General features: G+C 37.9%; 1 protein-coding gene across 1 annotated transcript in view; it reads right to left on the bottom strand.

Annotated features, from left to right (window-relative positions):
* LOC134824537 (TATA element modulatory factor-like) overlaps positions 1-14,695 on the bottom strand; it is a 74,554-nt gene extending 59,859 nt beyond the window's left edge. Inside the window, exons 1-5 of the mRNA XM_063836445.1 lie at positions 14,525-14,695; positions 14,187-14,375; positions 11,761-14,010; positions 11,051-11,535; positions 9,414-9,560 (exon numbers count right to left, since the gene is read on the bottom strand). Of these exons, the coding sequence (XP_063692515.1) occupies positions 9,414-9,560; positions 11,051-11,535; positions 11,761-14,010; positions 14,187-14,375; positions 14,525-14,636 (3,183 nt within the window). The 5' untranslated portion in view covers positions 14,637-14,695. The remainder of the gene's footprint in view (positions 1-9,413; positions 9,561-11,050; positions 11,536-11,760; positions 14,011-14,186; positions 14,376-14,524) is intronic.
* Positions 14,696-14,953: the final 258 nt, after the last annotated feature.

Here is a 14,953-nt window from a genome sequence, read left to right as displayed (position 1 = left end):
TTCTCTGAATGTTACCGGACTCTTTATTTCCCTCTATAATTAGACCCAGTTGTGACAGAAATGGATTTCTCACCAGGGGTTTCTTGAACTGTGCACTTTTTTGTCACTCTCGCAACTCGCAAGAGGCCTGGTATTATAGGGGGCGGGGGGGGGGGGGTATAGGAAGCGAGTGTAAATATACCTTGATTTGAAGGTCGTAGAGACTTCAATAATAGGCTTAAACGAAGCCGCATATGCTTGTTTTATATAAGAGTAGTTATTGATCAACACGATTGCCTAAAATCCTTACTTTTCGAGAAATTTCGCCAAAACCATTTTGGGGCGTGGCGCTGAGACGATTTTACTAACTTTTTGATAGGATTGTGATAGAGTCTTTGGATAGAGTGCAAAGAACGCAATTGGAATATTTATATATGACTTAGATGGAACATATTTGCCGTAAAAGTGCTTCCTTTTACAGTTATTGGCGAAAAACTGATTTTCGGTTCCCAGAAATCATGCAAAAAATGGGTTGTGGTACAATGGAGCTATGCAGGCTTAGAGAATTTTGATATGCGTGCAAATTGTGCAGAATGGCCATGTTTATATACAATTATGAAGCAACATGCACCTAAAATGCTTACTTTGCGAGTTATTTGGAGATGTGCACAATAATAGAGCAACAAATTGGTTTATCAGCCATTTTTGCCTCCCGTTCTATGTAATAACTCGCATTGCATATGCGGCTTCGTTTAAGGCCTATTTTGAGTCTTCTACGACCTTCAGAAGCAAGGGGTCAGTTACGTTTTGGGTCAATATGGGCGTGGCCCTCCTGGGTTTTGCAAGGTAAAAAATGTCTCCAACGAAAATCGTTTATTCATACCTTTGGAAGTTATGTGCAAAGTTATCGTGGGTATCTGAAATTTGCAGGACATGTCCATAAAATACTGGACTAAGAATCTTCACAGTCATGACATAATGTATGATTATTACGCATGAATAGTAAGGGGAAGTGGCATTCCTTTTGGATTCGAATGTCTCACAAGGATTTTCTCAAGGAAGTTGTAGTTAGGACCCCTACGAACAAATTAGACTTGTTTGCCAATTTCTGTATCTCAACGGAAAAACACCACCTTTTACCACTTTTTACCACCTTTGTAACACCTTTTCTGGTTTGCCAAATATTCTTTAGTGTGAAACATCATAGAAGGCTGCAAATTAACCTAGAATTGTTCCTCCCTATCTCTATCAAGGAGTTAAAACTTTGTATCAAAAGTTTTTACATCGGACAAATCAGCTAATTGGATAATTACCAATTAGTTAATCACCAAAAAAAGGAAAATTTTTTATTGGCTTTAAATGATTTAAATCGTTTTTGAAACACGGGAGAAATGTAGTTTTTAGAAAAACTTAAAAATTTTTCACTTAAATTTTTTTCGAGACTTGAAAATAAAAGTTTGAAAATTTGAAAATATTTTTTTCCGCCAAAAGTGATCGAATTGCATGAAACGTGGATAAAATGCCTTGCTGAAATAATTTCGAGATTTTTAGTTTGAGGAATACTAAAATCGTCAATATTTGAAAGTTGGAGTTCAGTAAATCTCGACATATTTTCAAGTAAATTAGGAATTGCTTAGCGGAAAGGGTGGACCTGAAAAGTTAACCCACACAATATTAGAGTTTCGTAACTAATTACATTACAGCTTATCAAATTCAACATAAGAAACAGCACATAAAGGACCATTTAGATCGTGAACGATTTTCATGCTGTACTATCATTTTATTGATTTCAATGATCAAATCCCTTGTCAATCTTGCCAATCTATACCGGGTATCTGAATGTACCGGACTCTTATTTACCTCATTATTTGACCCAGTTGTGCAAGAAATGCGTTTTCTCACAGGGGTTTCTTAAACTGTGCACTTTTTGTCACTCTCGCAACTCGCATGAGGCCTGTATTATAGGGGGGGGGGGGGGGGGGGGTGGGGGGGGGAGGGGGGGGGGGTGACACCTATAGGAAGCGAGTGTAAATATACCTTGCTTCTGAAGGTCGAGAGACTTCAAAATAGGCTTAAACGAAGCCCATATGCATTGTTTATATTAAGTGTTATTGAGCACACATTGCCCTAAATCTTACTTTTCGAGAAATTCCCAAAAACATTTTGGTCGTGCGCTGAGCCGATTTTACTACTTTTGATAGGCTTGTGATAGAGTCTTTGGATAGAGTGCAAAAGGAACCGCAATGTGGCATATTTTTATATGACTTCGGTGCGAACATATGCCTTAGTGCTTACTTTTACTGTTATTGGCGAAAAACTGATTTTCGGTTCCAGAAATCATGCAAAAATATGGGTTTGTGGTACATTCAGCTATGAAGCCTTGTGATTTTTGAATGAGTGCAAATTGTGCAGAATGGCCCCATGTTTATATACAACTTATGAGCAACCATTGCACCCTAAAATGTTACTTTTCGAGTTATTTGGAGGTAATGTGCACAAAATAGAGCAAAATTGGTTATATCAGCATTTTTGCCTCCCGTTCTATGTTAATAACTCGCATGCATTGCGGCTTCGTTTAGTCTATTTTGAAGTTCTTACGGACCTTCAGAAGCAAGGGGTTCAGTTACGTTATTGGGTTCACTATGGGCGTGGCCTCCTGGGTTTTGCAAGGTAAAAAAAATGTTCTCCAACCGAAAATCGTTTATTCATACCTATGGGAAGTTCTGTGCAAAGTTTCGGGGTATCTGAAAAATTTGCAGGCACATGTCCATAAATGGACTGGACTAGAATCTTCACAGTCATGACATAATGTATGCATTATTAGTTGAATAGTAAGGGGAAAAAAAAGTGGCATTTCCGTTGGATTCGAATGTTCACAAGGATTTCTCAACGGAATATGGTAGTTTGGACCCCTACGGAACATAATTAGACTTGTTGCGCACTTTTGTATCTCAACGGAAACACCATCTCTTACCACTTTTTACCACCTTTTGTACCACCTTTCTGGCTTTGCAATTATCTTTTGTTGTGATCATCATAGAAGGCTGCAAATTAACCTAGAATGTTTATCTTCCCATACAAGGAGTAAACTTTGTATCAAACGTTTTTACATCCGGACAATCAGCATAATTGGATAATTACCAATTAGTTAATCACCAAAAAAAGTGAAAATTGTTTATTGGCTTAATATGATTTAAAAATCGTTTGAAACACGGAGAAATGTAGTTTTTTAGAAAAACTCATAATTTTTCACTTAAATTTTTTTTCGAGACTTGAAAAAAAGTTTGGAAAATTTGAAAATATTTTTTCCGCAAAAGTGATCGAATTGCATGAACGTGGATATAAAAATGCCTTGCAGAAAAATTTCGAGATTTTTTAGATTGAGGAATACTAAAATAATCAATATTGAAGGTTGGAGTTTCATTAAATCTCGATATTTTAGTAATTTGGAATTGCTAGCGGAAAGGGCTGGACTGAAAAGGTTAACCACACAATATTAGAGTTTCGTAACTAATTACAATACAGCTTTATCAAATTCCACATAAAGAAACAGAACAATAAGGCCCATTTAGATCGAACGATTTTTACCTGCTTGTACTATCATTTTATGATTTCAATGATCCAAAACTCTGTCAATCTTGCCAATCTATACCGGGTATCTGAATGTACAGGACCTCTTTATTTACCTCTATAATTAGACCAGGTTGTGCAAGAATGCGAGTTATCACAGGGGTTTCTTTAACTGTCGCACTTTTTGTCACTCTCGAACCTCGCGAAGAGGCCTGGTATTATAGGGGGGGGAGGGGGGGGGGGGGTATAGGAAGCGAGTGTAAATATTACCTTGTTCTGAGGTCGTAGAGACTTCCAAATAGGCTTAAAACGAAGCGCATATTGCAGGTTCTATATATGAGTTATTGTCAACACATTGCTAAAATCCTTACTTTTCGAGAAATTCGCCAATAAACCATTTGGGCGTGGCACGATGAGCCGATTTTATAACTTTTGATAGGATGTGATAGGAGTCTTTGGATAGAGTGCCAAAAGAACCGCAATTGGCATATTTATATATGACTTACGAAGAAACATATGCCTTAAAGTGCGTACTTTTACAGTTTTTGGCGATAAACTGATTTTTCGGTTCCCGAAATCATGCAAAAAATATGGGTATGTGGTACTTTGAAGCTATGAAGGCGACTTAGAGATTTTTGAATATGAATGCAAATGTGCAGATGGCATGTTTTTATAACAACTTATGAAGCAACATGCAACCCTAAAATGCTTACTTGTAGTGGTTATTGGAGGGAAATGTGCACCAAAATAGAGCAAATTGGTTATATCAGCCCATGTTTGCTCCCCGTTCTATGTTAATACCTCGCTTGCATATGCGGTTCGTTGAAGCCTATTTTGAGTCTCTACGACTCAGAAGCAAGGGGTCAGTTAGTTATTGGGTCAATATGGGCTTGGGCCCTCCGGGTTTTGCCAAGGTAAAAAAATGTCTCAACCGAAATCGTGTTTATTCATCCTTTGGGAAGGTCACCAGTTGCAAAGTTTCGTGGGTATCTGAAAATGTGCAGGCACATGTCTAAATGATGGACTAAGAATCTTCACGTCATGACATAATGGAGGCATTTTTTAGCATGAATAGTTAAGGGGAAAATTGGCATTCCGTTGGTTTCGAATGTTCACAAGGATTTTAAACGGAATATGGTAGTTAGGACCCCTACGAACATAATTAGACTTGTTGCCAATTTTGTATCTCAACGGAAACACACTTTTTACCATTTTTACCACCTTTGTACCACCTTTCTGGTTTGCAATATCTTTAGTTGTGAACATCATAGAAGGCTGCAAATTAACCTTAGAATGTTTATCTTATCAAGGAGTTAAAACTTTTGTATCAAAAGTTTTTACATCGGACAATCAGTAATTGGAAATTACATTACATTACGGTATAACAATTCAAATCGTATGTGTTGAAGAACATCTTTTTATAGTACAGAAATGTGTATGGTCAGAAACATATTATACAGTCATTTATGTACTTGCAGTTTTCTCCAAACCATCTCTATACGAGGATGAGAACTTATTCCAAGTTTATGTTTCTAAAATATGCCCAAATGATAAGCATTTCAACTACCAGCTTCTTTTGCATTCGGTTAATGAACTGGTAGAGTATGAACAGCTGTCAATGGACCTGAATGGTATTTACGACGATGCGACTATGTGCAATACATCCAATGTACGTTTCAGAGGTAAAAAATGGCACGAAATTATGGATTACAGTTGGGTTTGCGATAAAACGCGAAATGACAAACTGTTTCAATCAATTGTTTCTTGTGATATGAAAGCCTTTTGCCCAAAAGTTTCTGAAATAATCATTTCTTTGTGCGACCTACACTGCGATTCTCTAGATTGTTTCGACGAAGCATTTTGCAACGGTTTTCTGTATGGAATTATTTGCAAAAAAGGAAAAACACAAACATATGTCAGACCAATTGAAATTTGTGATTCAGTGTGGGATTGTGATTATGGGGAAGACGAGAGAAATTGTTTTGACATGGATTTGAAATCTGATACCCAGAAATGTGCTTCTAACAACAACAACAATTTCCGTTCGATACCAATTCACAATTTTACAAGATGCGCAGCTTTAGAGAAACCCCCCGTATATTCCTTCAAGGAAAATAGCTCACACATTATGTTCTACGATGATTATGTCATCCCTTTATGCAGTAATTATTTTGACCAAATGAATTGCACGGACGCAAAGCGAGCTGTATTGACATGTCCTATAAGCGGATTTATGACAACTTTGTCTCCTACAATCATTTGTATGGATTTACCTCTGGTAAACTCTTTGTGTGATGACCATTTCGATGTACTTTGCAGAGAACCTTCTTTCCGATGCAAGGTTCATAAACATCAACTTTGTGATGGAAATTTTGATTGTGTTGATCATAGTGATGAAAATATCGAGGAATGTCATGACATGACTGAAGGAACGTGTGCCCGCAGATATCGTCATGATATGCCTCTGAGTCTGCCCATATCGTGGCTTAGTGATGGATTGCAGGATTGTACCGGAGGGGAAGATGAACTGAACCTCTGGCCGACCTGCAAAGTTGGCACTTCGTTCCGATACTTGCCAGAAGGTCATTTTTGTAAAAACGTATTCAAGTGTGGGCCAGAGACCACTGGATTTGTGAAACTGGAGAGTATGTGTAATGGCTTAAACACCTGCTCAGTAGAAAAAGCTGCTTGTAAAAAAACAAGACCATCCAAAAATGTTATAAGTAAAGCGTATTATCATAAACACCTATGGAGGGACATTAAGGATTTCCCGACAAAATTTGTGTCATACTGTCTCCCTGGAATTGCTCTTAGTATGGGTCAGCACATCTCATCGTGCTCTCATGAAACCTTCCAAATCCCAGACACCGGCATTTTAGGAGTAAATGCTCCGTTGTCAATCTTTCTACCAGAGAAAAAACATGAATGCAAAAGCTTCTATGGCGAGCAATACGTTTTTATGACCTGCAAAAAAAGATGTCTACACTCTCTGGTTTGTCCATTAAAAGTCGCCAAACTCACGAAAGCCTGTGGATCTGGAGGTGAAAATTTTAAAGATAATACTATATCTGTCACACGTGATGGGACCAGTTTAGCTTTTATAAGTGTTACAAATAGGTATTTACAAAAGGAACTATTTCGTTGTGAAAACGAACATTGTATAACTCATGACAAAGTTTGTAATCTAGTGGACGATTGTGGAGACCTTTCCGATGAAACAAACTGTTCTAACGTTTTTTCTTGTAATTTGACCAGAGACTTCATTCCCAGCACACAAAAGTGCAACGGCATTGTTCAATGCTCTGACTACTCGGATGAATGTGGTGAAGACTGTGGTAGGCAAATAATTTCTGGGATTTTATTTAAAGTAGTCAGTTGGATCATTGGGGTTGTTGCAGTCATACTAAATATTACGCGTATGATCAGCAATTTTATATCATTATCCAAAAACATTGGAGTAAACAACACTGTGATCAATACAACATTTGCGCTGCTCATCAATATCGGAGATCTTCTCACAGGTATTTACCTGCTTTGCATTGCAATTGTGGATTCCATCATTTACGGAGAAGGATACTGCAAGCAGCAATATGTCTGGTTATCAAGCACCATGTGTTCATCGCTAGGAGTGGTAAGTACATTTGGCGCACAAATATCCCTATTTTCGATGACTTCATTCAGCATGTTCCGTTTGTTCGAAGTTTTTAATTTAAAGTTTAATATGCTAGAAAACCTTTTATTGAAAATCGCTGGTTTGATTATGATTGTTACTGTTCCAAGCCTTATGATAGCTATTGGGCCTCTTCTATCCTCTTTTGAAGATTTGTTTGTTAACGGAATGACATACAACCCTAATGTAAAACTGTTTTTACCGTATGTGGATAAAAAAACTCACATGGGTGTTATAAAAAGTTTCTATGGGAATTTAAGGTTACAAGATGATACCTCATGGCAACGCATAAACTCACTGATTGACGAAATGTTCACAAGTGATTACAACAAAGGGACACTTGACCGAAAGAAAATCCATTTTTATGGTACAGACGGAGTTTGTCTTTTCAAGTACTTCGTCCAGAACAATGATCCACAAAAAGCCTTTGTGTGGCTTTGCTTAGGAGTCAACTTGTTCTGCTTCTTAACAATTTGCTTTTGCTATGGACTCATCATTGTCAAAACAAAAACATCGGCTGAAACTGTGGAACTGGAAGAAATCGATCAAATGCAGTTGGTTCGAGAAAGGAAAAAGGACCAAAGAAAAATTGCGATGATTATATTAACAGATTTCATATGCTGGGTACCGTTTATTTTTGTTTGTGGATTACATTCTCTTGGACAGATCGATGCAACCTCAACATATCCCATATTCTCGTTAATCATACTTCCCGTCAACTCAGTCATAAATCCGCTTATAAACGGGGACAAAAAACAATTATTTACCAAAACAAAACAGTTCTTCATTAGCCTCCAATTGAGGCTGAGTAATCTACTTGCAATTCTAGGGTTAGCTTCAGATATCACACAAGATATACCAGGCGAAGGAATGGAAATGAACATTATCACCGCAACTGCTCAAACATCAAATCCGGTGCAGTTTATCATTCCAAATATTATAATTACCGGAACAGATTCCTTTGGAAGAAAAAACCGCATCATGGACTCATTGTAGTTTGTGTATATGAAAAATTCCAAGTTACTCAGTTACTGCTCACGTATATTCACACTGTGCTATCTTTTGGGTGTAAGCAAAGTGTGCTTATTAAATAAGAATATTAATGCTCACGAAGAATTGTTAAATTTATAATGATTTCTCTGTACTACTGTTTTGTGATTAGTGCTAAATGTCTGGAAGAATCATCGCCACTTTAAAAAAAAGAAATGGAGAATGTAATTTTCGCTTGGTGAAATGGCTAAAAAGTTTAAGAATTAAATAAATGGCTATGATAGCAAAAAAATCGCCTTCACTACCATTTATCGATGGACAAGTTTTAGTGAATGGTCAAATCATCGAAATTTTGTATTGCCATTTTGCCAGCCTTCAATAGCGAAAATTGAACCTCCAAAAATAAATGAGAAATGGCGATGACCCTCCCCACATCTGCAGCCTGCCTGTAAGCGGAACTGAGGTTTACTTCAGACAGATCGTATCAGTTATAATGTTATGAGTTTCAGTGTAAGAAATTCTTATACATTTTAGAATCATTATTGATTTTAAATTTCAATGGATACTTTTTCGATTTTTTGTGATTACAAGGTCGTATCATTTCTCCGTCCAACACGAACAAAAGTATGCAAATAGCCTACATAAAATATACATAATAATAAATAAATATGTATAATAATATACACTTCAACCATAATGGTATCAGTAACTTTCACCACATCGAACCACTACTGTTGTTGTGTGTGTTACTCAGTACATCTCACAATTATATAATTTATAGTAATAATAAAACTTAGTGGTATAAATGTTAGCACAATACGAGATAACCAAAATGTGGTAAATGTTGTATTTTTACACCAAATTGGTTTGGTATATAAGGGTATGTGAATGTACTTTTTTAAATGTACTTTTTCATGATCCAATTCTTGAGCCAAAATTTAATCCGATCCAAAGTCGTGCGAAGGGTTAATTTTCTTTTAGACTTAGAGTGACTCTGCGTGTTTTTTACTAAAATTATGTGCCATAATTTATATTTGTGGAAGGGAATTGTTTAACAACAAAACAAAGTCTTTATAACAACGGGAGGAATAGTGTCATAATATCTTCAGTACCGTTACCTTAATTTTTATGTACAGTTTGTATGGTGTGTTTCTAAAAAAATTATTTAACAAACAATTAAATAAATAATATAATAAATACCCACCTTATTCTCCTTCTTAATCAAAGGCAGGTCCACGATCTTCTGTTCCAGTTCACCGCACTTCTTGGAGACGTTAGTAATTTCCGCGCTCAAGGACGCTTTGCTTAGTGACAAACTCCTGATCTGCTCTTGATACGATATTAGTTCACTCTGAGAGGGGTAATATCTTGTTAGTTCACTCTGAGAGGGGTAATATCTTGTTAGTTCACTATGAGAGGGGTAATATCTTGTTAGTTCACTCTGAGAGGGGTAATATCTTGTTAGTGGTATGATATTAGTTCACTCTGAGAGGGGTAATATCTTGTTAGTTCACTCTGAGAGGGGTAATATCTTGTTAGTGGTATGATATTAGTTCACTCTGAGAGGGGTAATATCTTGTTAGTTCACTATGAGAGGGGTAATATCTTGTTAGTTCACTCTGAGAGGAGTAATATCTTGTTAGTTCACTCTGAGAGGAGTAATATCTTGTTAGTGGAATGATATTAGTTCACTCTGAGAGGGGTAATATCTTGTTAGTTCACTATGAGAGGGGTAATATCTTGGTAGTTCACTCTGAGAGGGGTAATATCTTGTTAGTTCACTCTGAGAGGAGTAATATCTTGTTAGTGGTATGATATTAGTTCACTCTGAGAGGGGTAATATCTTGTTAGTGGTATGATATTAGTTCACTCTGAGAGGGGTAATATCTTGTTAGTGGTATGATATTAGTTCACTCTGAGAGGGGTAATATCTTGTTAGTAGTATGATATTAGTTCACTCTGAGAGGGGTAATATCTTGTTAGTGGTATGATATTAGTTCACTCTGAGAGGGGTAATATCTTGTTAGTGGTATGATATTAGTTCACTCTGAGAGGGGTAATATCTTGTTAGTGGTATGATATTAGTTCACTCTGAGAGGGGTAATATCTTGTTAGTGGTATGATATTAGTTCACTCTGAGAGGGATAATATCTTGTTAGTGGTATGATATTAGTTCACTCTGAGAGGGATAATATCTTGTTAGTTCACTCTGAGAGGGGTAATATCTTGTTAGTGGTATGATATTAGTTCACTCTGAGAGGGGTCATATCTTGTTAGTTCACTCTGAGAGGGATAATATCTTGTTAGTGGTATGATATTAGTTCAATTTGAAGGGAATGTCAGGATGACATCTTGTGCGTGATCTTAGTTAAATTCGACGTAAAAAATGTAAACCATTGTTTAGGATGAACTGACATGTTAAAGTGAATTGTAAGTTAAAATCTAAAGCACATGTAATTTGAGTACGTGTTGTGACCGAGCCAATCGGCTCAAACACATGAGGTTATTTTTATCAACGTTAATTGTATTAGAAATGGACATGTGCCAACAGTGAATCAGTTTACAGCTTAAAATCTCACCATGGGGGGGGGGGGGGGGGTTCCCCCTCCCCCCTGACCATCGCCTAACTCGATAAAACGCTTATATATTATCTCTATTCTATGACAACCACTATTACAATATTATGGCTCGTCTTAAATTCAAGATGGTTTAATTATCAGGTAACTTATACATCTGGATACTGGCGAGGAAATGAATCATGTTTGTTTCGATCAGTAGACAAAAAATAATCCCCCCAAAATAATCAAAATGAACGCTACAATCAAAACATAAACCCCTTACCTGTGACTGTTTGAGCTGAGAAGCCATCTTCTCCATGAGATACGAAGAATGCGAAGGTATAGACTGAGTCGGCGACATTGGAGTGCTACTTCCAAATAAGGATCTCTCCAGGATATTAGTCTGAGACGTGAACTCTATAGGGGGAGTACTACTCCTGCTGGCAATATCTTCCACCTCACTCATCACTGATTTATTGGATTCCAGATCCCGAACGTATGATTGCATGCGGAGTAACTCCTCACGGAGATGATCACACTCCTTCTGGCTCTCTTCTAGAGATTGCACAAATTGTGATTTTATACTGTCGGATTTGTTGGTGTCTTTCTTGCGCTCTTCCTCCAGGATTGTGAGTTTGTTTTGGACGACCTCGAGGGTTACTTCTAGTTCGTTGCGCTCAGCCCGGGTGTTGTCAACTTGGGTTTGTAGGGTGGAAACTTTGTTCTTTGTTACTTGCAGTCGGTCTGACAAATCCCGTTTCTCCATCTCTGAAAATAGTTCAGGGTTTCAGTGACTGTGAAAATTACAAAGATACAACTAGCCTTCTAGAATTCGTCGAATACTAATTAATTTTAAGGTTCATTCTCATTTAAAACTATGGACCTTAAAACAAACAAAAAATCATAACTAATAAATAAGCCTGACTTAGTAATTTTCATTTCAAATTATTGTAGATTAATTTCAGATAAGAATGGAATAAAACTGAAGCTCACCTGAACCAGATAACTCCGACCTTGCCTGATCCAGCTTATCCTTCAACTCATTCTCAATTCTCTCCCAATTAGCCTGCTGATTAGCAAGAGATTCCTTAAACAGCTGAATCTGCCTGAGAAGTGGCTGTGTGGACGCAGTGATCGAAGTTGAAATATCCTGGTTGCGCCCATCTGCATCCTCAACGCGTAGGTGCAGCTCCTGAATCTGGTCCCTTTGACGTTGTTCTCGCCAGACAGCTTGCTGTTCCAACCGACCAATCACCTCCTGCTGCTCCTCGATTTGGGAGTTTAGCTGTTTGATGGTCAAGTCAGTGCTGGCTTGCAGCTGTTCCACCGCTGCTTGGGCCTGTTCTTTTGCTTTTATGTTTGCACTGAGGGTTTCTTGGTTGGCCCGTGATTCAGCTTGAGCGTTTCTATCTCGAAGAGAATTTATTTCTAGTTGGAAACCGTCCACTTTGGTTTTCAAGGCAAGATTTTCTGACTCGCAGTTTTCTAGTTTTGTTCTGGCGTTTGAGAGCTCTTCACTTTGGGAGCTTATAATAGAGTTCAGTTCTGATATGTTTTGTTCATTTTCATGAACGGTTGCCTGCTGGTCTTTCATCTTCCCTTTCAATTGCTCAATCTCTCTTGAGAGGGACTCTATTTTCTCTGACTGATCCTTGATGATTTTTTCGTCCTCTTTTTCTTTTTGTCGAAGTTTTTTAACATTATTGCTGCTGTTAAAGCTTGATTGGGCCAACTTTTCTCCCTCCATGGTTAACTCCTCTATGAGCTGATCCTTTTCATCTAGTTCACATTTCAGCTCATTTATATCGCCAAGATTTCTCATAGATTGTATCTCTTCCTCCAGATGATTCTTAAGATCATCCATAGCAGCCAGTTCATCCTCAAGCCTCTCCACAGAAACAGTATGCTTCTGACTCAAAAGATTAAGATTCTGCTCAAGATTATGACTTCTTTGTCGTTCACTTTGCAGCTCATCCTGAACTTGAACATACTCATGATTCATCCTGAACAGCCTCTGTTCCCTTGCATGAAGTATTTCCTTGAGTTTCATAAGCTCGTTGTTTGAAGCAGTGTCTGGTTCTGAAATAACCATGAGATCACTCTGATCACTGTGGGTTGGAGAAGTTATGATTCGCGCAGGAACACTGCTAGCTGGTACTTCCTCCACGATTGTTTGATGTGCAAGTTCCAATGTAGGTGTCGGAGGAGCAGGTAGGTCAGTTGGGGTTTTCATTGAATCTTCATCTGATTTCTCATCACTTTTATCACTCTTGATATCACTCTTATCACTTTTGTCCCCATCTGTGGTATCATAGGGTGACTGCAACATAAGAATTGAAGAGCTAGCTGTACTGCCGATACTCAAACATCTCTTGTGTTCTGTGACTTCAAATGATGACCTACTATCTTGGTCACTGCTTGCTTTGTCGACATCAATCTCTTCAATCTCGTCTTCAGACCAACCACCACGCTCTGGAGACGGGACACTAACACAATCTTCTGACACCTCATCAACAACATCTACAACAAGCTGTTGTATTGGCTCATTAGTTATAGTACAAAAAGACATCGCAGCAGATTGCTCAGAGCTGTTTGAAGACGAACTGTTGACCATGAGACTTTTTGAGAGGGCAGAACTAGAGCTGCATGTTGATAACGTTGGAGTGGTAGGGTCTTTATCAGGAACATCACCTGCCCTGAGACTGTCGTTCGCTTTGTCAGCAGGAGGAACTGATTCTGAGTTTTCCATTGTTTGCAATGAACCAGAACTGGATACAGATTTTAGAGTTCCGGAGCTTGAAACATTCATTAGAGGTGTAGGAATGAGAGAGGTAGCTGTAAATTCATTTTCATTTAACAGCGCATCATTGATTGGTTTTTCAGACGGCTCATGATCAGCTTCCAATTGTTTAGTTGAAGACAACTCCTGTTCTGAAATTGGAGTGCTGATGGGCTCTTCAGTACCCACGTCTTCATTTAAATCTTTGTGAGTTTTCAATAGATCTTCAGTCCCAACAGGTTGATCGTTGATGTTGATCTCTACAAGATTTAGACCAGTTGTGCTGCATGTCTTTTGAGATTGTCTATCTGTACGTCTACTTGAAGGCTTTGGTGATTTGTCACCGCGCAAATTGTTGGTAGGGGATGTTCTTTTGTGTCCTCCTAGTTTTAATGCATTAGATTTCTTTCTAGTTGGAGGAGTCCTTTTCTGAATACTTTCTTCGCCAGGAGACGAAAAGGAATCTGAATAATGGTAATGATATCAATAATCTAAATTTTTGGAACAACCTTATGTTATCATTACTATAAAAAGAAGCCCATTCAGCAGTGAAAATTAATATTCATTTTTAATTAATGTAATCACTATGTAAAGAAAAAGTTATTTGTGTCATCATACTGGTGTAAAATTCTGAACTTACTCTCAAAAATATTATTCACAGTGCTAGCACCCCATGATGTCCAATTATCAGCAGCAGCTGTAGGCTTCTCAGAACTCCTTGGTTTGTCAGAAATCCTTGCTCTGTCAGCGCTTCTAACTGTTTCTGATCGTCTAGATGGTGGTGGTGTGCGAGGCTTCTTTGGCTTAGGTTTAGGTATGGGTGCACTTCCTGGAATTTCAAACTAATATACAAATATGAAGCAAGTTGATTGTCATTTTTAAATGATTGTAACCTTTAACAGACTCATGTTCAACATTAATTTTTCAATAAATCATTATTTTTGGCTTATACAGTAAATACTTAAATGAAGACATTACCTGATAATGGGTCCTGAGCCGGCTCTATTTCAAGAGCCCTATCAATAGATGCTTGAGCTTGACTGAGGGCATCCTGAGCATATTGGCTAAGTGATGCTTTGAACCAGCTCATAGTTCTGTCAGTTACATTCTTCCTTTCGTTGAGAACAGCATGGCCTTACATTTCACCTAATAGTAGGAATTTTATAATATTGGATGTACGTAATAAAACATCGACAATAATACAGGGGGCCAAAAGTCAGTACCCATACGTTGGCCTTAATAGCTCAGTCACTGAGTGCCTATACTCTAGTAGCAGGGAATAGTTGAGTGTGCACTTCGATGTATACGATTTCTGACAACACAGGGTTGTTTGTTGGATCATTCTTAACCAAAATCGTTTAGGTACGCGATTTGTGTCGCTAGACATAACCCTACAGGGCACATTTT

The sequence above is a fragment of the Bolinopsis microptera genome, chromosome 12 (genome assembly GCF_026151205.1).
Source record: "Bolinopsis microptera isolate Bmic1 chromosome 12, MBARI_Bmic_1.0, whole genome shotgun sequence".
Taxonomy (NCBI): domain Eukaryota; kingdom Metazoa; phylum Ctenophora; class Tentaculata; order Lobata; family Bolinopsidae; genus Bolinopsis; species Bolinopsis microptera.
This window is presented reverse-complemented; position numbering and strand designations above follow the sequence as displayed.